The sequence below is a fragment of the Sus scrofa genome, chromosome 13, assembly GCF_000003025.6.
Source record: "Sus scrofa isolate TJ Tabasco breed Duroc chromosome 13, Sscrofa11.1, whole genome shotgun sequence".
Taxonomy (NCBI): domain Eukaryota; kingdom Metazoa; phylum Chordata; class Mammalia; order Artiodactyla; family Suidae; genus Sus; species Sus scrofa.
The window spans coordinates 59,288,652-59,316,033 of NC_010455.5; the positions used below are offsets into that span (position 1 = coordinate 59,288,652).

A 27,382-nucleotide genomic window follows, 5' to 3' on the forward strand; every position below is an offset into this window, starting at 1 on the left:
TATGTTTGTGTTGTTTCGTTATTTAAAGGACAGTTTGGGTATAAAATTTTGCGATTACACTTATTTTTCTTTAAAGTGTTTGTAAAATTCTCCATTTTTTTCATATTAAATGTTACTTTGGAGAAATTCGAGCAGACTTTCTTTCTGAATGATTTGATTCAATGCTTAGAGGACCTCTTTTTGTTGCTATTGTTGTGCAGTGGCTATACTTTGTTAACATCTCTGTGTTCAGTACCAGTTGTTTCTGAGACATGTAATGCTTTTCTACCTATATATATTTATTTACTTTATTTTACTTATGAAGTTTTTTTTCAAATTTATGTCTTTGAATCATTTTATTTGTTTCCAGGATGTAATTCTCTTCTGTAAGGATATCAACTAAGCACATGTTTAAACTACTGTACTTCAATAACCATAAACCTTAATGTTTTCATTTTTAGTTCTTAATTCATTTCTATTTTGTTTTCTCATTGTTTTCAGTTCTGTCTTCTTAGCCCATTACTGTATTTTTAAAAGTGCCTTTTCTCCTTTGTGGAGTTTCTAATGTGATTTTTATGTGATGTTTTAAATTTATTCTAAACCTTTATACTTGAGCTTATATTCATCATCTTCTGATGTCGCACTCTATTTCCCTGAGCTCTTGACTCTCTGTATCCAGTTTACATTTTATAACATTGTTGCTTTATTATTTGATCATATTTCCTCTATTCAGTGGCATCATATTTTTGGTTTATGCTTTTGTTTTTCTACCATTTACTTTTGCTCTTTCATTTCTCCTTATTTGTTTTAATTCATTCTGTGTCCTGTGCTGTTTTCTTTCTTTTCCTTCCTTCCTTCCTCCCTCCCTCCCTCCCTCCCTCTCTCTCTTTCTCTCTCTTTCTTTCTTTCTTTCTTTCTTTCTTTCTTTCTTTCTTTCTTTCTTTCTTTCTTTCTTCCTTCCTTCCTTCCTTCCTTCCTTCCTTCCTTCCTTCCTTCCTTCCTTCCTTCCTTCCTTCCTTCTTTCTTTTCTTTCTCTCTACATTACACGTCTTTCAATGTGTGAGTTCTTTATGGACCACTTATACTGTAAAAAAGCCAGTAGTGTATTCCAGACTAGCAAGGTTCTTCTTTAACTCAAGGTTTTGTTTTTAAGTCATGTTGTAGGGGTTTTAATTCTCTCTAGCCAACAGAGATCAATAGCTATAACGCCTCTCATAATACAGAGTCATTCCTGCTGCCAAAATATAGCCTTTGGCATACATATTTTTTTTTGTAAGTTTTCATATTCATTCTTACCTTCTCCACATCTTGAGATTTTCCATAAAACCAGAATATCTTTAGTTTCAGTCCATAAAACAATTCTTTTTATACCAAACAAATTATTGTTGGTTGAGCATTTGCTTTGGGGAGTTATACTGTGTTGCTTTGTCCAAGATCATCAGATTTTTTCAGGACCTTTATCAACTCCTAGGTGACTTTGGCAACTTTCTGCTGGCAACTTTATCAACTCCTAGTGTGACTTTGGCAACTTTATCAACTCCTAGGTGACTTTGGCAACTTTCTGCTGCCTTGGGCAAAGTCGGTTTGAACTATGTGGACCCACTTATACTTGTATATTTTTTAATAGTGAATACTTTAGTCCTATACAATGTGTGGTTTGTAGAATCCACAGTTGTGAAGTAATAACACGTACAGAGGGCCATCTAAAAATTATACATGAATTAACCCCTATGTTCAAGTTTCAACTATATCTCATTTCATAGATGTTCATAAATCTACTGTTTTGGTCTGTGTGTGGTAGAGCTTGCATTTCTTTTTACATTCTCCTTGTTGCTTTGTGGTGATTTCTAAGAAATGAAGAATGAAGCCCTGCCTTTTTGTACCCAACTTGAAATCAGATGTTTCTGAAGGAAGTATTTACTGAAAAGGGACATATTAAAGGAAAAGAAATTGTGCAAAAACACTCCTACAGGGGTAAATTCTATATACAAAGAAAACTTAAAAACATGAGTCTTGGGAGTTCCTGTTGTGGCACAGCAGAAATGAATCTGACTATTATCTGTGATGATGTGCATTCAATCCCTGGTCTTGCTCAGTGGGTCAGGGATCTGGCATTGCTATGAGCTGTGGTACAGGTCACAGATGCAGCTTGGATCCTGCAGGCCAGCAGCTGTAGCTCTCATTTGACCCCTAGACTGGGAACTTTCATATGCCATGGGTGGTGGAGCCCTAAAAAGCCAAAAAAAAAAAAAGAGTCTACTTTACATTATATATTCTCATAATTTGGAAATTTCTTCACAATAGTGTTATAATTTGAGGCTGTATATAGTATTATGGAATAGGGATTTATAATATCAGATAACCTTTGTTTAAATCCATGGTTTTATCAAACCATGTTCCTAACCTGGAGGAACCTGAGCACTCCAGATTTGAGCTTGAGCTGACCCAATATGCTGTGAACTAATGTTGTGCAAAGACAGTACTTACCTACTGGGGTCAGGTGACGTCATCTCCTTGCTACACAGGGTTTGCTATCAAAAGGGCTTTCTGCAGGCATTCTGATCAAGGCTTCTTTGCGCAAATTCTTTCCACACACTGGGACTGTCCAGACCGACTCTGGGAGTAATGTTTCATATCAGCCCACTTTAACACTTGTGTTACTCTAGCAAATTAATTTTCTGAAGCCTTTGTGTAAAAAGGAAATATCAGCAGAATTTCTTTCACAGGATTGCTTGAAGGATTAAGTGACATGCTTTAAGTAAAGCACATTGCATAGTCCCTGTCTTAGAAAGGACTACTTTAACAAAATGAGAGCTTTAAATAACACAAATTTATTTTCTCACAATTCCGGATTCTGGGAATTTTAAGATCAAGGTCCTGGCTGGTTCATTTCCTGGTGATGGCTCTTTTCCTAACTTGCAGACAGCTGATTTCTTGCTGTGTCCTTTCATAGCAGAGAGAAAACACAACCTCTGTGGTGTCTCCTCTTTTAAGGGTGCTAATTTTATCAGATCAAGTCTCTACCCTTATGACATTTAACCTTATGACTTCCTTACTCCAAATACAGCCACACTGAGAGTTAGGGCTTTGTATGAATTGTGGGGAATCACAGTTTACTCCATTGTAGTCTTCACTACATTTTTAATGTCAGTCAAGTTTAACACACCAAATATATACTTGTTTAAATTTAATATATCTTCTCTCAAAATCTCTAATAAGTTTTTCTTTATTTGAGGTAAAACTCACCATTCTAATGATTTTAAAGTATAAAATTTATGGGTTTTAGTGTATATTCACAGTGTATGCAACTATCACCACAGTTCTCTTGGTTATCTGGCAGAATAGTGGTAATTTAGCAGATCTGACTGCTCTGTTGGAAAGAATGGTGTAAAAGTTTAGCCCTTGACTAAGATCGGAGAACTCAGATTTTTGTAGGTTTTGCCCTATCCTAACTGATAAGAATTGCTCACTGCTCCTCCACTCCTTATAAAAACAGTATGTTTTATCCTATATATGCACTTTCTTTGGGGGAATCTTAAAATTTGATATGTGCCAAGCAGAGGCTGCCTACATGACCAGTGCACAGTAAAAATTCTCTGGGGGCTGAATTGCTCATGAATTTCCAAAATAGATAACATTTCACAGGTGTATTCAAAACAAAGTGCTTTTGTGTGAGTCAACTTGGGAGAGCAATTTGGAAACTTGCCCCTGATTTCTTCTTGCCTGCACTCCATGTGCCTTTTCCCTTTGCTGATTTTGTTCCAGGTCCTCTTAAATTGCAATGTAATGAATCATAATCTGTGAGAACTACTGTACGGTGTGTCCTATGAATCCTCCTAGCAAGTCATCGTACCTGGGGTGACCTTGGATACCTCTGACATAAGTATACACCTAGGAGAAGAATTTATGGGTTGCTTATTTTTTTTTTTTTTGAGCAACTGCAAACTATTTTACATAGCAGCTTCACCAGTTTCCATTCCCACCTGCAGTATTTGAGATGTCCACTTTCTCTACATTTTTGTCAATAACTTTTCTTTTCTACTTTTTTCAAATATGTATACACCTACTGAGTATGGAGTGATACTTCATTTGAATTATATTTCCCTACTCTCCAGTGATGGTGAACATCTTTTTGTGTGCTTATCTGCCATTTGTCTATTTTTTTTTTTGAGAAGTATCTATTTAAATCCTTTGCTTATTTTGTTTTTAAATTGGGTTCTCTTATCAGTGTTAATTTGTAAGAGTTTTCATACCTCTTCCAGATACCAGTCTCTTATCAAATATATGATTTGCAAATATTTTTTGATGTTCTCTGGTTAATGATAGTTTAAGTGCTTCATAAATGTTAGAAATAATTATTATGTTTTAATCATCATATCTTCAAATCATCACTAGCCATTTTCCAACTTACCAAAATAGCCTCATTTATATTTTCTCCATATGTGTATATATTTTTTCTGACCCTGAAACTTTTGCTGTATTGACAGAACACTGAATTCCCTATGCATGTTGGCCAAGTATTTCACACATTTCAGTAACTATGCATGGAAGGCTTATAAATACTTCAGTTACATGCTGAAAACTTTGCTGAGAATAGAAGCATTTCAACTGTCAGCTGCCAACCCCTGAATTACCTTTGAGGAAATGCTAACAGTTGCTCAGATCCTACTTCAGGATGCTTTTTTTGGGTCAAGAACCCAAAAAGTTTGGTAATGAATGTTTCTTTCTCCTTCGATGGCAGCTGTTACCCAGGAGAAATGGTTGTATTTCACGTAATTGTTTTCACAAGATTAGCTTCTAACACTTTAACCAATAGTTCTCTGTAGATTTACTGAAGGTACAGAAGAAGTAAATTATAGTTGCACTATTTGAAATATATTTTCTTATTACTATGTTACTAAACGAGAACAAATTCTCCCTGATTATTAATTTTTCTCTTATCACCTAAAGCATTTTATTTTCATTTTTTGTAACTTCCCCTGAAATACCCTGGAGACTTAGCTATAGTTAATATTTTGCTATGAAGTTTCTAATATGAGCTCAACATTTTTACTTTATGTTTTTAAAGTAAATGTAGACACATATACAACATAGGTATGAAATGACTGACCCAGATTGGATTAGGGATTTGCAACCTGAAATCCATGAATTGTCCCCAGGAGAGTGTCAGATAACCCCCGAAATGGTATGTAAAAGTTTGTGTGGGCATCACTTCCTCTATACCTTCTTATAAATGTGTTCTGTGACTCAGAAAGTAAGAACTACTTACTGAACTAAATGATTTGTCTTTAGCATTTTTTTTAATTAAATTACTAAGCATCGACTTGTCAGGGAATAGATGCTTAATGAGAAAAGTGTGGAAACTTATCTTTGTTCCTTCTTTTTATCTTTAGCATGTGGAACAAAGGAGGTGCTCAGACAACATTTATTATATGAATTAGTGGATGAATGAATGAGTGAGTGAGTGAGAAGGGATTTTTCTATAGAGTGACCTAATGTTAGAAACAGGCTTTATAAGGCCAGACTCTGTTTAAAAATAGTATGAAAATTTAATGTTCATAGAAAATTCAAAAATTTACTTTCTTAAATATCATTGAGAACTATGTCTAGATACTCATGTTGCAACAGAAGAAAGGGTGGGGGAAAAACTGTAATTGTAATGTATACATGTAAGGATAACCTGACCCCCTTGCTGTACAGTGGGAAAATAAAAAATTAAAAAAAAATTCTTCTCTAGTTCTCCTTAAATCCTTATCTAGTTCTCCAAAAAGATCTTCAAGAAGCACCACATTCTGTTGTAAATAGTAAGCGCAATCAGGAAATCTAGTTTTCTACTCCGGTTCTGATACATACCAACTTAAAATCATTGATAAGTTATATCCTTCTATCACTAGTCCATTCATTAGGGAGAGATTAGAAATCAACAGTGTGGCAGAAAGAAAGATGGAGGCTTGGGAATAAAGACAACATTCACTAAAGTCCCTGTCTCCAAAGGACTTTTGAGAAATAGTAAATAGATACTGCATAGTCTAGGTAGGTAATTACTTCAGTGTACAGGATATCTGGGGAGAGAAAGGAAAGGCCATTTCATTGGAGGGGATGTTTTATTGCCTGCCAAAATAGACCTTTCTTCTATTGTTGTTCCACATCATACTTTGCCTTATGTATTTAGATGTCATTGGTGTAGAAATGCCATGACATCAAAAGATAGAGACCAATCAAAGGGTTTTATATGATTTACATTTTTCTTCATTCCCTCTTAAATAGAAACATTGCCCAAATTCTTTTAAGCCCTTTCGGAAGGTGCCTTTCTTTGATTTAAACAAGTTTTCTGAGCCCGAATGTTGGCATCATTCACTTAGAAACCTAAAGGAAGATTACAGATAGGTTGTGTACAGCTTCCACTTGAGTGTTTATTGACCCATCCAGGCTACTAATTTGAGGGGAAAGGGGATAAGAGGAGAAATTTTTGCTGACCCACTTTATTAATTTCCTTGAGACAGTAAATAAATAAATAAAAAATAAAAAAACTGTGTCCATGGCAATTTACATTCAGAAAATTGTTACTGCATCTGGACTGCTAAGGAACAAGTATGTCTTCCTACCTACTAGAGAAACATTAAAAACTAACAAAAGTTCATTCTCTCCTCTGGATATCCAATACCCCTACTCCCCAAATCAGAGACTTTAAACAGGGAATTTATAGACATATTGTGTTTCGTTCCTTTCATAGGACACATTAAGTGCCAGGCATAGTTATTAGCACCTTAAAAATACTAAGGCATGTAACTCACAGAAAACCCTATAACATACATGCTACCGTTTCACATAAAAGGAAGCAGAGGCATAGAATCTAAGCACTTGCTCAAGGTTACCTTTAGGTAGAGTTGAGATTTGAACCCAGGCACTATTTTCTGAAGCCCATGCTTTTAATTCCTATGCTCTAAGTAATGTGCAGATCTTGGCATATTCTGCCTGAGAAAACTGGTCAAGAATTCCAGCTTCCTAATTCCATTGGCATCCCTTGAGAGAGAAGAATGAAATGTCATGATAGTACCAGAGGATCCCAGGCTCCCTCATGTGGATTTATTTTCTTTCTTTCTTTTCTTTCTTTCTCTCTTTCTTCCTTCCTTCCTTCCTTTGTTTCTTTCTTCCTTTGTTTCTTTTTTCCTCATTTGTTCACTTATTCTTTTTGTATTAAATTATATTTGACTATGTCAATTTCTGCTGAACAGCATAGTGACTCAGTATACACATATATATATATATATATATATATATTCCCTTTCTTATATTACCTTCCATCATGGCTTTCTAATATTACCTTCCATCAAGAGACTAGATGTAGTTTCCTCTGCTATACAGCAGGACCTCATTCCCTATCCATTCTAAATGTAATAGTTTGCATCTACTAACCCCAAACTCCCATCCATCCCTCTCCCAAACCCCTCCCCCTTTGCAAGCACAGGTCTGTTCTCCATGTCTGTGACCCTGTTTCTCTTTTGTAGATAGGTTCATTTTTGTCATATTTTATATTCCACAGTGATGTCATATGGTATTTGTCTTTCTCTTTCTGACATACTTCACTTAGCATGAGAATCTCGAGTTGCATCAAGTGGATGTTTTTGTGTCTCATTTTGTCTGTTTGTAAAAAGAGGATATAGCAGTAATACCTGCTTTCACTCACACAGTGTGGGCTGGAGAAAGAACTATGCAAAAAAAAAAATGGCAGAGGGAAGATCTGGTAGGGAATATGCTACCTTCCCTGCTTATCTCACTCTGCTCACTGGGCTCCAGGTACACTGCCAGATCCGTGGGGAGTTGGGTGAGAGAAACTAGGAAAGTGTTTGTTATGCTAAGCATCTTCCCACTGTCCCAGAAGCTTTGCAGTCACTGCAGCTTTTGCCTGCAGTGTTTATGGCAGATACCCTCCTGCATGTTCTCTCACTTCCTTCAAGCTTTGAATCAAATATCATCTTCTCATAAAAGACTTCGCTGCCACCCTTATATCAAATTTCAATAGCCACCCTATACTCTATGCCCTTTCTTTTCACTTCCCAGCCCTAATCAGTTTTCAGCACACTATGTAACTTGCTTAGGGTCTGCCTCCCCAGCCTGAAGTATGCTCTCTCTTAAGTGTGTTGATGTACTTCTCTCTCTGTCCTCGGCCTGTTGTATATGGGCTAGCACACAGTGGGGATGCAGTAAATATTTGGTGAATGAATGAAAGATGTCAGTCTGGTACTCCTGTTATTTCCTACTTAGTTGCTGCATTGCTTAAGCAAATAGATTTTTTTTTTTTTGTCTTTTGTCTTTTTAGGGCCAAACATGCAGCATGTGGATCTTCCCAGCCTAGAGGTCTAATGGGAGCTGTAGCTGCCAGCGTACACCACAGCCACAGCAATGCCAGATCTGAGCCACATCTGCAACCTTCACCACAGCTCATGGCAACACCGGATCCTTAAAGCACTGAGCAAGGCCAGAGATCGCAGCTGCAACCTCATGGTTCCTAATCAGATTTGTTTCTGCTGCACCACGATGGGATCTCCCAAATAGATATTTTTGTTATAAAGATAGAGAAGTTTATGGTCATCTACCTCCTCTCTGGTTACAGGTCTGTGGGAAGGGATTGGAACATGAGTTCTTAGTGAAATGAAGCAGACAGGTGGATGACTTATTCGAAGGGACCAACAACTTAATGGACATGCTTTTTACCTTGTCTTTGGAAAGCCAAGAAAATGCACCCCCCCCGCTTTTGATAAGCCTATGAATTCAAGTAAATGGCATTTTTTACTGCTGTTTATCCATTTACACAAAGATTTTTTGCTTTGTATTTGCCCAAATTGGCTTGCATGCCACTTTACCTTATGACAGAATGACATAGAAAAGGCAGAATGCCCAATAATTAGATGCAAATTTTATGCTTGTCATTTTGTAAGGTTATGAATCCCCTTTTATAAAGTTTTCTATAGAGGATACTTTAGGACAAAATACCCTTTCTGTACATCAATATACTGGTAATTCCCCAAAAGAACAACTTTGTAATTTGAAAAAATTAGTAACAAGGGCAGCATATGGTGAATACATTTATCCTTTCTGCTCTCTATCGAAAGGAAATAGGCTTTCACTTACTTTCTCCTAAACCAAAATTTCAAGACATAAATATTGACAAAAGAGGTGATCTCTTTCCCTAAGGGATCATTTTTCTCAACTGTATTTCCATGTAAAAGTAGACTAATTCTACTGTTATCCAAACAGTAAACTAGAGGGAGCCGGTGGTCCTATGGAAAACATTCCATTGATAATCAGAAAATCAGGCTTCTGCTTAGAGCTTCATCACTGAGTACCCGTGTGACTTTTGGTAAGCCATGTAACCTCTGAAAAGCTTTGTTTCCTCACCTCACAAATGTGGTGGGGTTAAAAATCCAAACTCACTCACATTTGGGAATGTTATTCTTGCCCATCATATCTGAATCTCCTTTGTTATTTGATGGGGATAATACATAGATGGCATCTGCCATTGTATATCATAGTGCTGCTGAGTATAGGGCTCCATCCTTAAAATAAACCAGGTTTGAATCCCTGTTTTGCAACCTATTTATAAGGGTGAGTTACCTCCAGGCCTCTCTTTCTCCACTGTCTAGTGAGGAGAAGCATAGGATCAGTCAGCAGTGTTGTAGGGTAAGTGAGAAAAAGCCTAGTATTTTTCTTTAGTGTGGAGCCTGACCTTATTCACACAGTGATGGAGAGTCCTTATTCTTTGTGTCTCTATATAGGAGGCACAGGTGTTATCTTTTGAGAAAGAGAAGGCAGAAGTTGACTTGGATTTCCAAGCATCTTTTCTTCCGAAGCTGAGCACATCTCTGCCTAAATTGAGTGATTGTGGTTGTACTTATCCTTCTCTAGCAGGACTTCTGAATTCGGTCAGTGAGGGAGGTAAAACATAAGGCTGGTTTGGGTTTCCTTACCAACTTTCAAATAAAATACCAGTGTTCCACCAAAGATTCATGCTTGGAACTCATTACCTGCCATGAACTGCATCTTTATTTTGTTCTCCTCCACAACTTCATCTGGGACATCATGACAGCCTTGTCTCCTAAGAAACAATATGCAAAATAATTGACATACCTACACACCAAAAAAGAAGCACTAAATTCAAATTTAGTGGATCTTTCCTGTTAGAAATATGTTGTTAAAGAATTTTGCTTGTAGAGCTCTGATTATTCCCTTGCATGCTTCCGAGTGTGTGTGTGTGTGTGTGTGTGCGCATTCTCTATGTGCCAAATTAAAAACATGAAACATTTAAGTAAAGACAGACATGGGGTACTTCTCCTGCTAAAGAGACAGGTGCAAAGCTTCATGAATATTCCTTGAAAAGCCACGTTGCATGTAACATGAAAGTACTGCCTGCAGGCATTCTGTGTTCAGGCAATTTAATGTCAGGGAAGGCAGTGGGGAACATAGGATGTCATTGAGGAGATAATAACACCAGCAGTTCACCCCAGAAGGGCTTAAAGCAGATGGTCTCCAAGAAAGTGTGAAATTATGACTGAGTGCAGAAATGGCAACCTCAACCCTTTGGCCATACTTTTTTAAAATTGAGAATCAGGATACTTTGGCTCTGGGAGCCTTAGAGAGATAGCTGGGGAACGTGAATAGTTTCTCCCGGTCACCCAGAAACTTGAACAAATCTGGATTATCATATCCTTAATACGGGCCTGTTATAATCACTGACACTTCCTACTGCACAGAAAGATGTTTTCCCCTTAGCATGTAGGATGCGAAACCCTCTGCTCATCCAGGGTATAAAAGAGCCCTTTCCCAAATTTGCTTCGAAAGCTGCGCAAGTGCCCTTTTTCCTTGGTTGCCAGCCCCCTGGTGCTTGAGATGGCCTACAGGCTGACTTTCCCTCCTTTTTTCTTCCTTAAATGATGACCCATGATTGTAGACCACATGCATCTAAATAACCTCAGATGCATGATTCAAATGCATATGCCTGAGTAATATTCCATTGTTTATATGTACTTTGTCTTCTTTATCCATCTTTTTTATCCATTCCTCTGTGGAGGGACATTTAAGTTTCTTCCATGTCTTAACTGTTGTAAATAGTGCTGCAGTGAACTTTGGGGTGTGTATATCTTCTTAAATTATGATTTTCTCTGGATAGATGCCCAGGAGTGGGATTGCTGGATGGTATGAAGTTCTATATTTAGTTTTTTTTTTAGAAACATCTGTAATGTTCTACATAGTTGTACCAAATTTATATTCTAACCAATAGTGTAAGGGGATTGCTTTTTCTCTGCACCATTTCCAGCATTTATTGTTTATAGAATTTTTTTTTCCTTTTTTGACTGCATCTGCAACACATGGAAGTTCCTAGGCAGGGATAGAATCTGAGCTGCAGCTACCACCTACACCACAGTTGCGGCAGCAATGGATCCTCAACCCACTGCACCAGGCTGTAGATCGAACCCACACCACTGCAGAGACAATGCCAGATGCTTAACTCACTTTACCACAGGGGAAACTCCTGCTTGTAGACATTTTGATAATGGCCATTCTGATTATAGTGTGAGGTGATACTTTATTGTAGTTTTAATTTGCATTTCTCTAATAATTAGTGATGTTGAGCCTCTTTTTGTGTGCTTTTAGGCTTTCTGTCTTTTTTGGGGAAATGTCTGTTTAGATCTTTTGGCCATTTTTCATTGAGTTATTTGTTTTTTGATATAAAAGCTGCATGAGATATCTGTATATTTTGGAGATCACTTTGTGTGCAAAGATTTTTCTCCCATTGTATGGGTTGTCTTTTCCTTTTTTTATGGTTTCTTTTGCTGTACAGAAGCATTTAAGTTTAATAAGGTCCCATTTTTTTTTGTTGTTCGTTTTTGTTTTCATTACCTAGGAGGTGGATCTAAGAAGATATTGCTGCAGTTTATGTCAGAGTGTTTGGCCCATGTTTTCCTCTAAGACTTTTATAGTATCCAATCTTATACTTAGATCTTGACTCCATTTCGAGTTTATTTTTTGTAAATGGTGTTAGAGAATGTTCTAATTTCATTCTTTTACATGTAGCTGTCCAGTTTTCCCAGCACCACTTATTGAAGAGACTCTGTTTTCTCAATTGTATATACTTGCATCCTTTATCATAGATTAGTTGACATAGGTGTGTATGTGTTTATTTCTGGACCTTCTGTATTGTTCCATTAATCTGTATTACCATATTGTTTTGATGACTTTAGCTTTACTATACTTCAGAAGTCAGGGATTCTGATTCCTCGATTTCCATTTTTCTTTTTCAGGATTTCTTTAGCTGTTTGAGGTCTTTTGTGTTTCCATACAAAGTTTTAAAATTTTTGTTCTAGTTCTGTGAAAAGTACCATTGGTTATTTGATAGGGATTGAGTTGTATATGTAAATTGCCTTGGATAGTATAGTCATTTTAACATTATTAATTCTTCCAGCCAAAGAGATTGATATATCTTCTCCATCTATTTATGTTATTTTTGACATCTTTTATCAGTGTCTTATAATTTTCAGAGTACAGGTCTTTTGCTTCTTTAGGTAGGTTTACTCCTAGGCATTTTATTATTTTCGATGTGATGGTAATGGGATTGTTTCCTTAATTTCCCTTTCTGACCTTTCATTGTTAGTGTATTGGAATGCAAGATATTTCTGTGTATTAATTTTGTATCCTACAACTTTACCAAATTCATCAATGAGCTCTAAGTTTCATGGTAGCATCTTTAGGATTTTCTGTGTAGTGTCATGTCTACAGACCATCTTGCTTCTTCTTTTCCAGTTTGGATTCCTTTTATTTCTTTCTCTTCTCTGATTGCCATGACTAGGACTTCCAAAACTATGTTGAATACATGTGGTAAGAATAGACGTCCTGTTCTTAGTGGAAAGACTTTCAGCTTTTCACCATCGAGAATGATGTTAGCTGTGGGTTTGTCATATATGGCCTTCATTATGCTGATGTAGGTTCCTTGTAAGCCTGCTTTCTGGAGAGTTTTTATCAAAAATGGATTAGCCAGTAAAAAGAGCAAATAATGTCATTTGCAGCAACGTGGATGGATGGACGTATAGATTATCATACACTTATGTCACTAGGGAAGCAGTGGTGAATCAATTAATGACCCGCATATCTCATTTAGACTTCTTTAGCCAAAACCAAACAGTTATATATATATGTGTGTTTCTATACTCTTATTTGTTCTCATGGGTAAGTAGTAATGTATTTGAATATAAATGAAAGAGTTAGCTATAGTGGAGCACAGAGATTTTTAGGACAATAAGCTATTCTGTGTGATAGTGTAATGATGAATACATCTTATGATACATTTGCCAAAATTCACACAATTATACCACACAGAGTGGACCCTGTTGCATACTATGAACTTTTAGTTGATAATAATGTGTCCATTGGCTCATGAGTTACAACAAATGTGCCACACTAAAGCAAGATATTAAGAATAGGAAAAAATGTGAGCAGGGGAGAAAGTGTGTATATATGAACTTTATGTGCTTTTTACTCAGTTTTTCTGTAATGCTATTTCTGTCCTAAAAATAAAGTCTATTATTCAAAAGAGAAAGTTAGGAGTTCCTGCTGTAACACAGTGGGTTAGTAATCAGGTTTTTCTCTGTGGAGGCACTGGTTTGATCCCTGGCCCAGCACAGTGGGTTAAGGATCCCATGTTGCCACAGTTGTGGCATAGGTTGTAGCCTCAGCTTGGATTCCATTCCTGTCCCAGAACTTCCATGCCACAGGTACAGCTGAAAAGAAAAAAGAAAAGATAAACTTAGCTATACTTATCTGATTATTGGCTGTCAGTCCTTCAAGAATAAACACTCTCTAGGGAAGGATGGCCTTCAAGAGGACAGGATGCTTTGCACACTGTGTGTCATCTACATGTAATGTTGGAATTGACATATAGTATAGGCCTAAAACTTCTGATCAGAAACTATTTGGGTCAAAAATGCTTGAGGATTAGGAATTCTTCTGATTTTAGAAAAGAAATGTGGTCAAGAAAATATTATGTAACATCCCCAGCTGAGTCTGGGTCAGCATTTCATAATCTAGCACATTTATAATTCTGAAGGGAAAAATATGCATAGTCATGCTAAGTTGTATATAGCCTCACATCAGTTTCAGGTCAGTCTACCTCCAGTTGAGAAACAAAATATTTGCATTTGTTGAAAAGTCATCTTTCTTTCCATACATGGGGCTTCATGTCAGAATCACCCAATTGCTTTTTTTAAAGGAATCATGAGTCCTTTGTTCCTGACATGGGTCAGGATTTAAGGTCAGGGTCAGAGTAGGATGTATTGACACAGTTCCCCTTGCTGTTCTTTTCCACACCTACAAACCCTTCCTCTAACAACACAGAATTTTTCTCTAAGCAGAGACCACTTTTATCTCCTTACATTTGCCCACCTCACCGTCATTTCTAAGGTCTGGCATTACGTGCGATTAGGTCCTCATTATGTGTGACATGATGTGTGATGGCAGCAGCATTATTCCATTGACCAGAGAACAAAGGAAGAGTAGAAGAGTTCACTTCTCATTTGGATTGTCTTTCACTTTCTGCCTTCAAACATACACCATCTGTCAGTAGACTTCTCTGTTCCTTGCCTTTTAAAATGCTCCTCAGAGGGGGTCAAACTCAGGAAGGTGGAAGCAAGGAAGAGTGAAAGAAACTTCTTATGCTTTAAGTAAGAGTGTCTGTCTCCTCAAATATGTGTTTTGCCTCCACATCATTCAACTGAACCAACAAATACAAGCAAATGGAATGATTATGCAATAAAAATGCTCTGCGCTGACATGTTTCACACATAGGCCCTTGTGTGGGACCTTTGAACCTCCCTTGCTATTAATTTTATGAAGACTATCAACACCAAATTGTATTTTTAATGATAGTTCAACAGCTGTCCAGTCATCATTTCTACAATCAGAGATTCTATTTTGAAGGAATTCTCACACACACACACACACACACGCACACGGGACAATTGCTGTTACAAAGTTTCCTTTGTTTCTGAATTTCCTTTGGTTATTGCTGATACATTTTGTGAATAATTTGGATTCACGGAGATGCTGCTGACCTTACAAGTTTTTTTCTTTTGTTTGTTTTGTTTTGTTTTTTAGCCAGAACAGATTTCCATGCTCATTAGAAAGGCTGAAGGAGAAGGCTCACAGCTAGCCAGATCCAGTAGGCCCTGTGGGTGCCCTTCTTGGAACATTCTCATGGTAGAATGAGTAATGGTCCTCCCTATAGGGATACCCCCTTGATGTGAATAGTGAGAGGGAAAGTGTAAATTATGACCATGGCTCTGGAGCATGCCCAATGAACCAGCTTAGCACAACTGCTCCTTCCTCATCCCCAGTAGCATGGCTGTGCAATCCATCAAGGCAGCATTTCCTCCTGATTATATGCATGCATGTATACATGCACATACACACACATAGCATTTACTCTGGATTGACCCAAGGGCTTTTTAGGATGCAGAGTAAGAAACAACAGGGCACAGCCTCTGTGCTTGGCATCAGAATGGAATAGTTGACCTGCCCTCCAGATGTGACCCAAATAAAACACATCTAAACCCATGGCTCACGTTCTGAGCTTATATTCAAGCTCTTGTGTTCTCCACTAGGTCTCCTAGTTTGCTTCCCAAATTGAGATCATTGCCATTTAAGTGTTTCTGCCCAAAACCAGGTGTTTAATCAAACCACCTATTTGATGTCATATGAAGATTGACTGTATATCATAATCCTGAATTCTTGGCTGTTATGGCAGTACTTTCTACCTGCCATGAGGACTAAGGGCCTCAACAACCCTCAGGTGCAACACCTGGAAACTCCACAGCAATCACAAGTAGAACTGAATCTGGTATTTTTAGTTTTCTGAGATGAAATCATAGTATTACATTTCATCCTTTCACAGCAGAGCAGTGTCACTGAGTTTGCAACAGATGAAAAATATTTCCAGTGGAAGAGAAGCACATGGTCCAAAGGGCTATGCTTGCAAAATGTGACCTTTTACCCTATCCCACATGGTAGCTATGGAGTGATCTAGCACATAGAATAAAACTCTGTAGGGTTGTTTTTCTTCATTGGTGTCCTTAATTGGTCTAGGGCTGAAAGTCATCTGTGCTCAATTCATAATTGAAAGTACTCATTTCCCACTGCAGAATGCACCATAACGAACAGAGGTGCTGAGGCTGATAATAAAAACCAAGTAGGTCCAACATCTGCCTTTTGTCAAGCACCCCTAGGTAAAGAGATATTGATGCATGAGGTTACTAGACCACGCTTTGAGGAATAATTATTTTAGAGAGATCTTGACTTTTTTAAGTTACCTTCAGTGAAATATGTACCCTGAATTTCATCCCTGCTGTCTGATATGGCTCAGTCCCTTAATGCCTTTCCTTCCATCTCAGCTACCTTTTAGGATTGTTCACAGATGCCCTGTAAAAAAAAAAATCTATATTTAGCATCAGTGGATTTTTTTTCAAGCTCTATCTAACCTCTTGCTTGCTCCTTTACACATGTTATCTTTTGCTGACCTTTCACTCAGAATCCATCGTTTGCTCTCTCTTGCTCCCAGAGACCCAATACTTAAGCTTCTGTCTCGCTTCCTTGAGTCTGCCATGACCTGAAATTCAGTTTTATTTTCACCTGCTCAGTTTCAGAAAACTTCAGGCTGGCCCCATCCATTCCAATCCCCCAGTCCAGTCGAGCTTCTGGTACCTTAATTCAGTAGCATCCTAAGAGAGAAGTTTGGGAACATGCAGAAATGGGCCAAATTAATTCAAAGAATAAACAGCAGTACAGAGAGAAATCATTGCTGTCCCAAAGCTGCAGCTAAAATAAGTGACACCTATCTGTGGAGTATTGTGCTCTTACTGATTTTCTTAAACATATTATTTTATTTTTAGGTGAAAATCATTTTTGTTTCATCACAGATTTAGTACAGTTTTACTCTGTGACCTAGGAGGATACACTTAGGATTAAATAATCTCTTCTAATTATCTGTGATTCTCTGCTTCTCTTTCAGTCATCTAAAACTTGAGTTGCCCTGGCAGCCCATTTTACTTCTGGGACATTTGTGGGAAGATACAGGAAGAAGTTGGCTGACAAAAATAGTTTTGTCTCCCCCCAAAAAATAGATTCTAAAAAGAAAAGAATCAAATGGGAGGAGTTCCTGCTGCCATGCAGTGGTTTAAGAATATGGTGTTGTCATCTCTGTGGCAGCATGGGTTCAATCCCTGGCCCTCGCAGTGGGTTAAGGATCCAGCATTATTGCTGCAGCTGTGGCATAGAGTAGGTTGCAGTTGTGGCTCAAATTTGATCCCTGGCGTGGGAACTTCCGTATGACATGGGTGCAGCCAAAAAAGAAAAAAGAACATGGGAAAAAAGTTTGAGAATCACTGATTAAGAGCAGTGTTTTCCAGGACTTTCAATATTTGATGAGCAAAAGGGGAGAAAGGTTAAGAGTAGCCTGATCTTTAACCTGAAGAAGTTTCTGGTCATGAAATCTTTGCTGTTTTCTGCAAACTTGAACATTCCCCATTCTCTGTTGAAGCATGAAAGGAGGATTTCTTCAGCATATGTCTTCTCTCTTTTCTTTATAAAGATTCCTTTTATTAGAAACCAGTCAAGAGGGATTTCTATGGAATAGAACTTCAGGGATCAGGGGTGGTGTGGTAGAAGTAAGCTAGTGAACAATTGGCAGTGGTTGTCAAGGAGAAGAGAACCCAGGAAAGCAAGATGTACAATATCAGCATTTGCACAAAATCCTCTAAGCTGGGGCTGAGATCAGTGGTCTGGAATCTATAAGATTATATTTGGGATTTTGGCTGCTCTCCTACTTCTTCTGCATAACCATGATTTTTGAGAATTCCTGGAGCCTTAAAGATTATTGCCTTCTGCTTCCCTGAGAGACCCCTGATACCACTAAGAGCCCCTTCCTCCAACTTATCCAAGGCCGAGGAGCACCAGTGTGACTTTTCACCCTGTTAGGAATCGAAAAGTAAAACCTCAATCCCGACATCCTATCATTAAATAAGATGAGATTCATGACTTATAAATAAAGGGTCATTATAGCAGGTACGTTGTGTATATCAAGTGAGGATAAGATTTTGCAATAGGTCAATGGACTTGTCGGTCTCCCTGAGGTTGTCTCTTCTTTGTCAATTTGGTGCAACCCTGAGGTTTTCACAATTAGCTTATTAAGTTCAACTCTGAGCTTTCTAAGAAGGGGTTCCAGACTTTGTCAAATCCATCCATTTTCTCTGTGTGAGTCAGTTTAATAGTTTTTTGTTCCTGGCTGCTCACCTCTCAACTATTAGTCCAGACATGTGCTGAAATTCCTTTTTAAAAATGTTTTTAAGCAAGGATTTATTGGTTAGTCTTTGCAAGAGAGAAAGTCTAGGGGTAAGTCTAAAGCCAGTGTTGATTTATGTTCTGCTCTTATGAATTGGAGTGCTAGGATCAGAAGGGTCTGTGTTAAGGGTTTTCAAGTTTGAGTGTGCAAAAGAATCCCTTAGAGAACTAGATTAAAAGACAGATTCATGCACCTGAGATTTTTCTGCTGTAGTCAGTCTGGACTGGTTTTTTTATTAAAAAAAAAAAAAAAAAAAAAAAAAGCATGACATGATTACAGTGCAGGTGGTCCACAGTCTAGCATTGACGTGTCTTGGTTTATTAATCCTTTCCTCTGATGTTTTCTGAGATGCTTCTTTACCTCACTAGGCTGAAGATCATGGCCACTCCACTATTATATAGAACAACTTACTCTGATAGAGGAAAGGGTAAACTAAATCTTCTAGGTTTTGAAAACGGCAAATGCAAAGCCTTTTGTGTCTACCTTCAAGCCACTTGGAAGTCACTTTGTGGCTATTACACAAAGAGAGTAAAAACTTAGCAGTGCCTTGCTCTGCATTTCATCTAAGAGTGTCAGTAACCCAGGCTCCTCAAGATTTGGGGAAAATAAAGCAACTCTTTAACTCATTTTTCTCAAAATATTGATAACCCTGGTATAAAAGTATTAAAGTTAGGATATCTGTTTTCTCCACCTGGATAGCAACTTTCTAAAATCTCATCCTCCATCTTCGTGAAACTGAATAGTTCATGCTCAAAAGGCTGTGGATTTCCTTAGATGAAAACTGAAATACTGTTCCCTTTATGTTAATGTTAATTTCTAGGCAGTGAGCTTGGTTAACCAAGAGAAAATAAAAACTTTAGATGAAATGTGTTATTTATAGCAAATGCAAAACATCATTATTATCAATTCTTGTTACAAAATACACAGGAAAAATATCCTTTTTGTTATTTAAATATGGCATAGATACATTGAGAAATAGTACAGATGTTAATCCACAGCCTCTCAGCTGCATTCTGCATAATCATTATTATGTTTTATTCTTATTTGGAATTACTAGTAATATACTGTGTATTTCTGTATGAAATTCAAATCAGGGAACACCAATGAATTGCGATGATTGATATTATATATATACACACATAATTTTGGAATTGGGACAACAACAGTCATATTTTTCTCTCAGAGAAAAATCTACCAATCTTGTTGCTGTTTCTGATTTTGATGCATAACATTTGTTATTTAACTAGATATGCTAAAAATTCACATAATTCTTCAAGATTGAATTTGAGCTAACCATTGACCAGTATCTAAATTTGTTTTGACAATATCTATGTAATAGTTGTAAATATCTAGGTTTTGAAATGTCTGGCTTTAAACCATGATTGTTAAAAAGAATACATGTTTGTGTACTTTCATTCCATGCTTTTATCCTGTGTTCTTTGATAAATCCCATTTTCTTTGTTTAAATCTCTCATTAGCCTGAGATTTTATACATGGACTAAGGAAAGAGGTTAATGCTGGTAATATAATTCATGGCATCTTTGAAGGCATATATCATGTGTATGTGCATGGGCATTTATGGGAAAATATTCATAGCTTCTTTCTCATTGTTTATTTTTTAAAATTTTTTATTATTTGTCTTTTTGCCATTTCTAGGGCCACTTCTACAGCATATGGAGGTTCCCAGGCTAGGGGTCTAATCAGAGCTATAGCTGCCAGCCTACACCAGAGCCACAGCAACGCGGGATCTGAGCCGCATCTGCAACCTACACCACAGCTCACAGCAACACCGGATCCTTAACCCACTAAGCAAGGCCAGGGATCAAAACCGCAAAACCTCATGGTTCCTAGTCAGATTCGTTAACCACTGAGCCATGATGGGAACTCCTTCATCTCATTCTTAACTGGTGTAGAACCACTGACTGGTTCCAACGCTATTGTTTTATAGATGAGAAAATTAAGGAATGGAAAGACAGGGTAATTCTCCATAGGTCATAGTCAACACAAGGCATTGAGTCTCAATTCCTAATCTTCGGAAGCTATATCCTGCTTGTTGTCTAAACATTGGCTATCATCATTCCTCTAAAATAAAACATAATTCTGTTTAGTTTTCTTGTGTCCTTTATTTTCCTCCTAGCCTAACCTCAACATGCAGATTTTTTTTAAAAAGCCTGGATTAAAACCTGTAAAAGAGATTACCTTATCTTGTGTTTCATCTAGATCCCCAAATCAGCTTTCTTCCATTCCCTCATTCTCCCTTCACTTGAATGAATTCAGTCTCATCCCATCACCTTTCAACAAGACTGATTATGAAGGTTTTCCAGGATAGCAGTTATAATTCACACCCTTCACAATAATCACATATAAGGAGAAAATGGATTGTCAGCTCCAGGGTGCTATTCAGTATCACTTTACATCATAGCCACTGGCCCTTCTGTCTCAAAATTCATTAGGCACTGCCTAAATAAGCTGCCTGAATACATTAAATAGTAAAGGGGAAAAATTCAGATAGAACAAATCCTATTAAGCATCTTCTATATATAAGCTACTGTAGTTAGTATCGTAAGACATGCAAAAATGGGTCAGGTACAATCATGCTCTCAAGAGGTGACAGTCCAAAGAAGAGGAAAGAAAGGCACAACTGCATTTGAGAGAAAAAAGTTAAGTGTCCATCAGGAGATATCATTTATTAATCATGTGGTTAAAAGAAGACATAAGAGTCTAGAAAAGCCTTCTAGGAAAAAAAAGAACTAGATTGTAAAGAATGAAAGTCACCTTCAAGGTATGTGTGGTGAGGTGCATTTTGACCAGTATTTTGGATATGTTAATGGCGGAAGCATATGCACTCTACACTGCTAATTCAAATCTGGTTCGTGGATTTTTCTATTCTCCATGACAAAGCAAGTTTTATGCATTTAGTTTCTATTATTGAAAAAAAGAATTTGGACACTTTCACTTCATTATGTACTCAGGCATCCCTAACTTCCTATGGACCAGTCTGGCTGTTACTGAACTTCTGTGCTGAGTCAATTCTAACTGAGTGATACTTACATATGTATCCCCATGTATAGGTCCATAATAAGTTGGAAAAAAACAAACTGCTCATGTACCACAAATAATTATAAAATCATGATAATCACTTATTCTTTATTTATCTACATGCCCAATTTATTTTAGCAATACAGAGCTGTTTCTCACTATTAATGTATTTATTCAATCATCATTGCTTCTTTCCAACTTTTTGTCCCATTACAGGGCAGAGACATTGTGAGTTTGTGACATTAGACTGTCTTCTAGGATGATAGCAGCACACAAGGCCTGTAGGAGGCACAAAATATGAACAAAGTAAAAGGTTGGGCTAAAGACAGATGGAACAATAAGAAGTAGAAGAGAGAAAAGGGAAGGTCACACAGTTCTGTGTCTGGAAGTTGTTGGTTAAAAGAAGTTACCAATATGAAGTAGAAGAAGAGTCCCTGTCTCCACTTCATAATTTACAAAGATTAGTCTTCAAGGGGAAGTTCCAGAGGCTGAAACTGAATGTGTTGTGTATGACATTTTGTTGTTGTTGTTAGTTTACCTCTTTTATTTTCATTTTGTTATTATTTCCTGTTGTTGTTCCTACTTTAAAGATGTTCATTTGGGGACATATCCTCTTCTCATTTCAGATGATTATACACTGCATGGCCCAATTTTCATTCAAGAACCAAGTCATGTAATGTTCCCTTTGGACTCTGAGGAGAAAAAAGTGAAGCTCAGTTGTGAAGTTAAAGGGAATCCAAAACCACACATCAGGTTTGTTGACTTAAAAGCACGTGTTTCCACACATATTCTATTATTAAAATCATCAAATACATATGGAGTGCTGATTACATGAAGAGCTTTTAGATAGGCATCGTTGGATATCCCGAGATGCTAAAGATGTAATCGTGTTCATGAAAAGTTTAGTACCCAACTTATGTTTCACATGGTACTAGGAATTAAATATCCTGATTGACCATCTTCCTTAAAGCCTTAACGTTATTTAACAACATATTTTCTTAAACATGCACCAATAAACTGAGAGGAAAGAAAGAAATAGGCATTAAGGGGGTTTGCACCTCAGGGGAAAAAGAACTGAACACTAAAAGCAGTTTTCATCCTGATGAACTATGTGAACTGGAGCCTTGGGTTTTGCAGTTTCACAGGGGACTAGGGTGACAGGACAAAGCGTAGTCTCAACCAACAGGTCAGTCTAACATGAGGACATCTTACGGAAGAGACCTGTAGCCCATAAGGGCTACATTCTTATGGTGAATGTAATAAGAAAGAACCTTGCCTCCCAAAGGATTGAAAAGCAAAGGTAATTGCCTATTTCAAACCTTGATGCTAAAGTGGTTTTAATAACAGGTGAGACACAGCTGAAAGGAGAGTTAGTAAAGTGCAAGATATATCTGAAGAAATCATCTAAAGACAGGAGTAAGGGGAAAGGAGGAGCAGAATATAAAAGAGAGAGAGAGAAGAGATTAAGAGAAAATGTTTGCACATGTCTAATCAGAGTTCCAAAAGAAAAGGGGAAAAAAAAAGAAAAGAAAAGAGAGACAGAGGCACTATTGAAGGAGAAGGCTAAGAATTTCCCAAAGGTAATTAAACATTCAAAGCTACAGATTGAGGAAGCCCAGTGAATCTCGGGCCATACAAATGAAAATAAATCCTCATCTAGAATTATTGTGGTGAAACAGCAAAATATCAGCTGGAAGACATGATCATAAAAATAGGTCAAAGTTGAAATACAGCTTCTCTTCAAAGAGATGGCAATTAAACCATCAGCTAACTTCTTAATAGCAACAAAAAAAGCAAAAGACAGAATTTTCAATATGCTGAGAGAAATTAACTGTCAAATTTTTGTAAAGCAGAAATACATTTTAAAAAGAAGAACTGGAGTTCCCCCTATGGTGCAGAATGATCTGTGGCATCTTGTGAGAACTGGGGTGCAGGTTCCATCCCTGGCATGGCACAGTGGGTTAAGAATCCAGAGTTGCAGATGTGGCTTAGGTTGCATCTATGGCTCCAGATCTGATCCCTGGCCCAGGAAATCCATATTTCATGGGGCAGCCGAAAAATAAAAAGGAGATCTCTCTCTCTCTCTCTCTCTCTCTCTCTATATATATATATATATATAAATATATATATATTTCTCTCTCTTTATATATATATAAAATAAAAAGAGAAAGGGTGGGAAAAAAAAAAGAAAATTCTGAACAATATACTTTAAGCAGGAATAACAATGATCCCAGGAAGACTGTCTGAGATACAGGCAGTAAGTAAAGCAAGTGGTGAAAGTTAATATTTCTGCCTAAAAATCAATTGCACTAAATAATAAAAATAGTAAAAACAATACTATCTTGTGAATATTAAAAATGAAAAATTTAATGTCACGATAATATTAGAAATAAAAAGATATATACTGCACAGTAGATTAGACATGTGGTTTTTAAAAATGATGTAAAATTGGATTCCTACCTCACAGCATATACAAAGATCAATTCCAAGTGAGTGGAAGACCAACATGGGAAATTTATAAAATGTTTAAAAGAAATAAGCATATGTATTTATGACTTTGGAGGGAAGAAAAAAATTCTCAATAATGACAAAAAAGTACAAATCATAGAAAAATATTTAACTTCATTAATATTTAACTTCATTAATATTAAGTATATGTCCTTTTGGGTAATATTTTAAGCTTCCAATTTTTAGAAGATATTTTAATACATATCATTCCCAAAGGATTAATATCTAAACTATTTTAAAAATTCACACACATCAAAGAGTAAAAAAAACAGTAACAAAAACATTACCAAAAGACTTGATCAGGTACTTCTGAGAAAAGAATATCAAATATCTACTAAACACATACAAGGATTATCAGGGTCATTAGTTAGAAGAAATATACAAATTAAAACTAAAATAACACATTCCTTCAAACCACCAGATTGACAGATTGACAGCAATTTAGAATAATAAATTTAAAATAATGGAAAGAAATATAACCTGGCATGTTCATACAAGGAATCCCGTGTGATAGAGAAAAGGAATGATTATAACTACAACATGATGGATCACAAGAACATAGCTGAGTAAACAAATCAAGTCATAGAAGAATACAAAGAGTATAGTGCCATCTAAAGTTCAAAAGGCAGGTAAGATGGGGTAGGTGTTTAAGGATACTAACATACATGATAAAATCATAAAGAAAATAAAAGGAATAAAAAAGCCAAAATTAAAGATTATAATTAACTGTTGAGAAGGGAGTGATTGAAGTCAAAGTGGAAAGAGGAGACTTCAAAAGTAATGATATTCTTGGAGTTCTTTTGTGGTACAGTAGGTTAAAGATCTGGCATTGTCACTATAGTAGCTGAGGTCTCTGCTGTGGCACAGGTTCAGCCCCTGGCCTAGGAACTTCCACATGCCATGGTCACAGCCCCCACCCCCCCAAAAAAATACTGATGTTCTTTTTCTTAGACACAGGTCTTTATTACCTTGTAATTCTTTGTAACTTATGTATATCTTATAAGTTTTATGTTGCCCCTTCAAATTTAATGATAAAACCTTAAACTAATAACCAATATGTAGTAGTATGTAAAACCCCCCAAAAATATATACAGCGTGTGTTATAGTTTAGGGAAGAAGAGATGGAGTCATCCAGAAGTTGTAGAAGTAGAATGCTGAGTATACACTGAGGTCTTTAGTTTTCAGATTCACAGAGGGCAAGGGTCATCCCATGTATATTAAAGGATGGTAGTATTAACATAGTGGAAATTATTTTCAAATTTAATTTGTGTGCCCATTTATTCATTCACCAAACATTGCATTATTCATCACACCACCCCAATGTTTTTCAAAGTGTAAATTCCGTGGAATGACCTGGGGTGAGTTCTTGAGTTTCCTGCAAGATCCCATCATAGCAGCACTGCTTTAAACTAGGGTATATATTAGGATTCTGAAAAATACGTCCTCTAGGAAAGGTATTTAAACCACCATATAAAGCAGCTGTATGTTCCAGGTACCATGCTAGGTTTTAGTATTCATGCTCAAGTAATATGCTTTAGGGGTGAGTGCCTAGAAGTCTTAAGTATAGGGCTACAGTGTGGGTGAGTAGAAGAGGTCCAAGTTCAACGGCCTCTTGAAGGAGAGAAAGTCTGCTTCAGGATAGAGAAGGAAGGTATCGGTGAAAATTTTATAGAGAAGGAGTATTTAACTGAATTTGGAGGGCTATGATCTTTTGTCATATGGCTAAATCAAAAGTACATTCCAAAAAGGGGAAAAAAAATCCCACTCTCTAATGAACCATATAATTAGGATAAACATGTAATTTATCATCCAAACCAGGACACTTTGACAGGGAAATGCCACTGTTAATAATCATTCCAGGATGACATGTGTAAACCTAGCAGTGTACTGGACAAATCAGAATATGCAGTTATTCTCCCTATAATATGTTGAATTCAAGTGTGCTGCAAGGCTTTAAATAGTAAAAAATAAATGCAAGGGACCAAGTTTCCTACATCTGTAAATGACGAGTTAAATGCCTCCAATTTTTAGTACATAGCCAAGTATAAGTCCAGATGTTAGCCATAAATGAAAACAAATTTTGTAGCAGAATTTGAGTTACTGCTTTGTTTTTCCACAAACTGTGACCTTTAATTAACATTGCTTTTGTAACATTGTGTTTCTAGATATAGGGGCTTGCTTTGTTATTTAAAACAAGCAGAGGAACAGAAACCTATTATGTTTTTAAAGATTGCCAGAAACATTTGAGAAGAAAACTTTTAATCAAATGCACTAGCAGTGGGTTGCAGCGTACTTTGTTTTCCTTTATATTTTTGGCAGTTCCTCTGTGAGATAATAGCTAATTGGTACAGGGGGCTAAAAACTCCCTTTTATTGAAAGAAAGCTCAAGAGACAGAATGGAAAGAACAGGTATTTTCAAATATCTCTATGGCTGAACTTTTTCAGTCTTCGGACTGACTTTGAGAGGTAGAAACAAGTAGGAGAAGTTCAAGGTGAGTTCTCCATGGGGATCTTCAGCACTTGGTTTTCCCTCAGTCGCCCCAACTGACCTCTCTTCTTTGTGTTTATTCCCTCCACTGTGCCTTCTCTTTTCACTGTTTCCTGCCCCTCAATTTTGAAAGGATTGACCCAGACCCAGAAAAACTTAAGAAGTCTTGACTTGTCCCCACTTCCCTTGTATTAAAGTTCCCTAAGGACAGATGATGTTACTTATTGCTCTCGGCCTCTTTTCTGACAGAAGGAATGTCAGGTACTTGGTGGAAGTATCATTGCTGTGAAGTTTGTATTCAGCTTGGTTTGCAGACAACAAATTCCAAGTCAGAAAGGTCCTGCCCCTTCTTCCGTGCCAAGTGGAAACAGTGAACAAAGAAAAGAGGTTTTTGCTACAACAAAGCCCATAAATAAACAGCTCCCCAGCAAGGTCTGAAAACAGTACCTTCCAGAGCTTCACAGCATTTAGTTGTGCATACCTCCACTCTCTGGAGAGAGGTGGGTCGTGATTCACCAAATAATTCAGAAGTTAGCCTTCTTAAGACACTCACCCATTTGTCCCAGTTCTTGGGGAAAATCTCAATTTGCCAAAGGAGCATGGCCTCTATTACCAGTTCATGAAAGACTCCTCAACATTGAAAATAAATTGTGAATTTTTCAAGACTGTTTCAGTATGGAATAAGATTATGAATTCAATGCAATCCACATTCATTTGGGATGAACAGTGACTACTTTGCAATAAAACTAGGTATAGTCCTTCATAATGGAGACTCAACTGCATTTCACAGCAAAGGGTTTACTTTCTAAATAATGTGTTTTCCTTTGCTATCTGTATGTAGAAGAGGATAATAAAATAGATTAATAGGTTTTTTACAGAGCATTTTGGTTGAGATGACTTGTGTAGACAACCCACCAAGGTGTTACTATTCCTGAAACTAAGAGGACTCACATGACCTCATTCCTAAATTCCACACTCTGCTTGCA

At 37.0% G+C, this 27,382-nt stretch overlaps 1 protein-coding gene across 1 annotated transcript in view; it reads left to right on the forward strand.

Annotated features, from left to right (window-relative positions):
- The window catches only part of CNTN4 (contactin 4), a 999,482-nt gene that overhangs the window by 645,999 nt on the left and 326,101 nt on the right, over window positions 1-27,382 (forward strand). Inside the window, 1 exon segment of the mRNA XM_021070955.1 lies at window positions 22,027-22,153. Coding sequence (XP_020926614.1) covers window positions 22,027-22,153 — 127 coding nt within the window.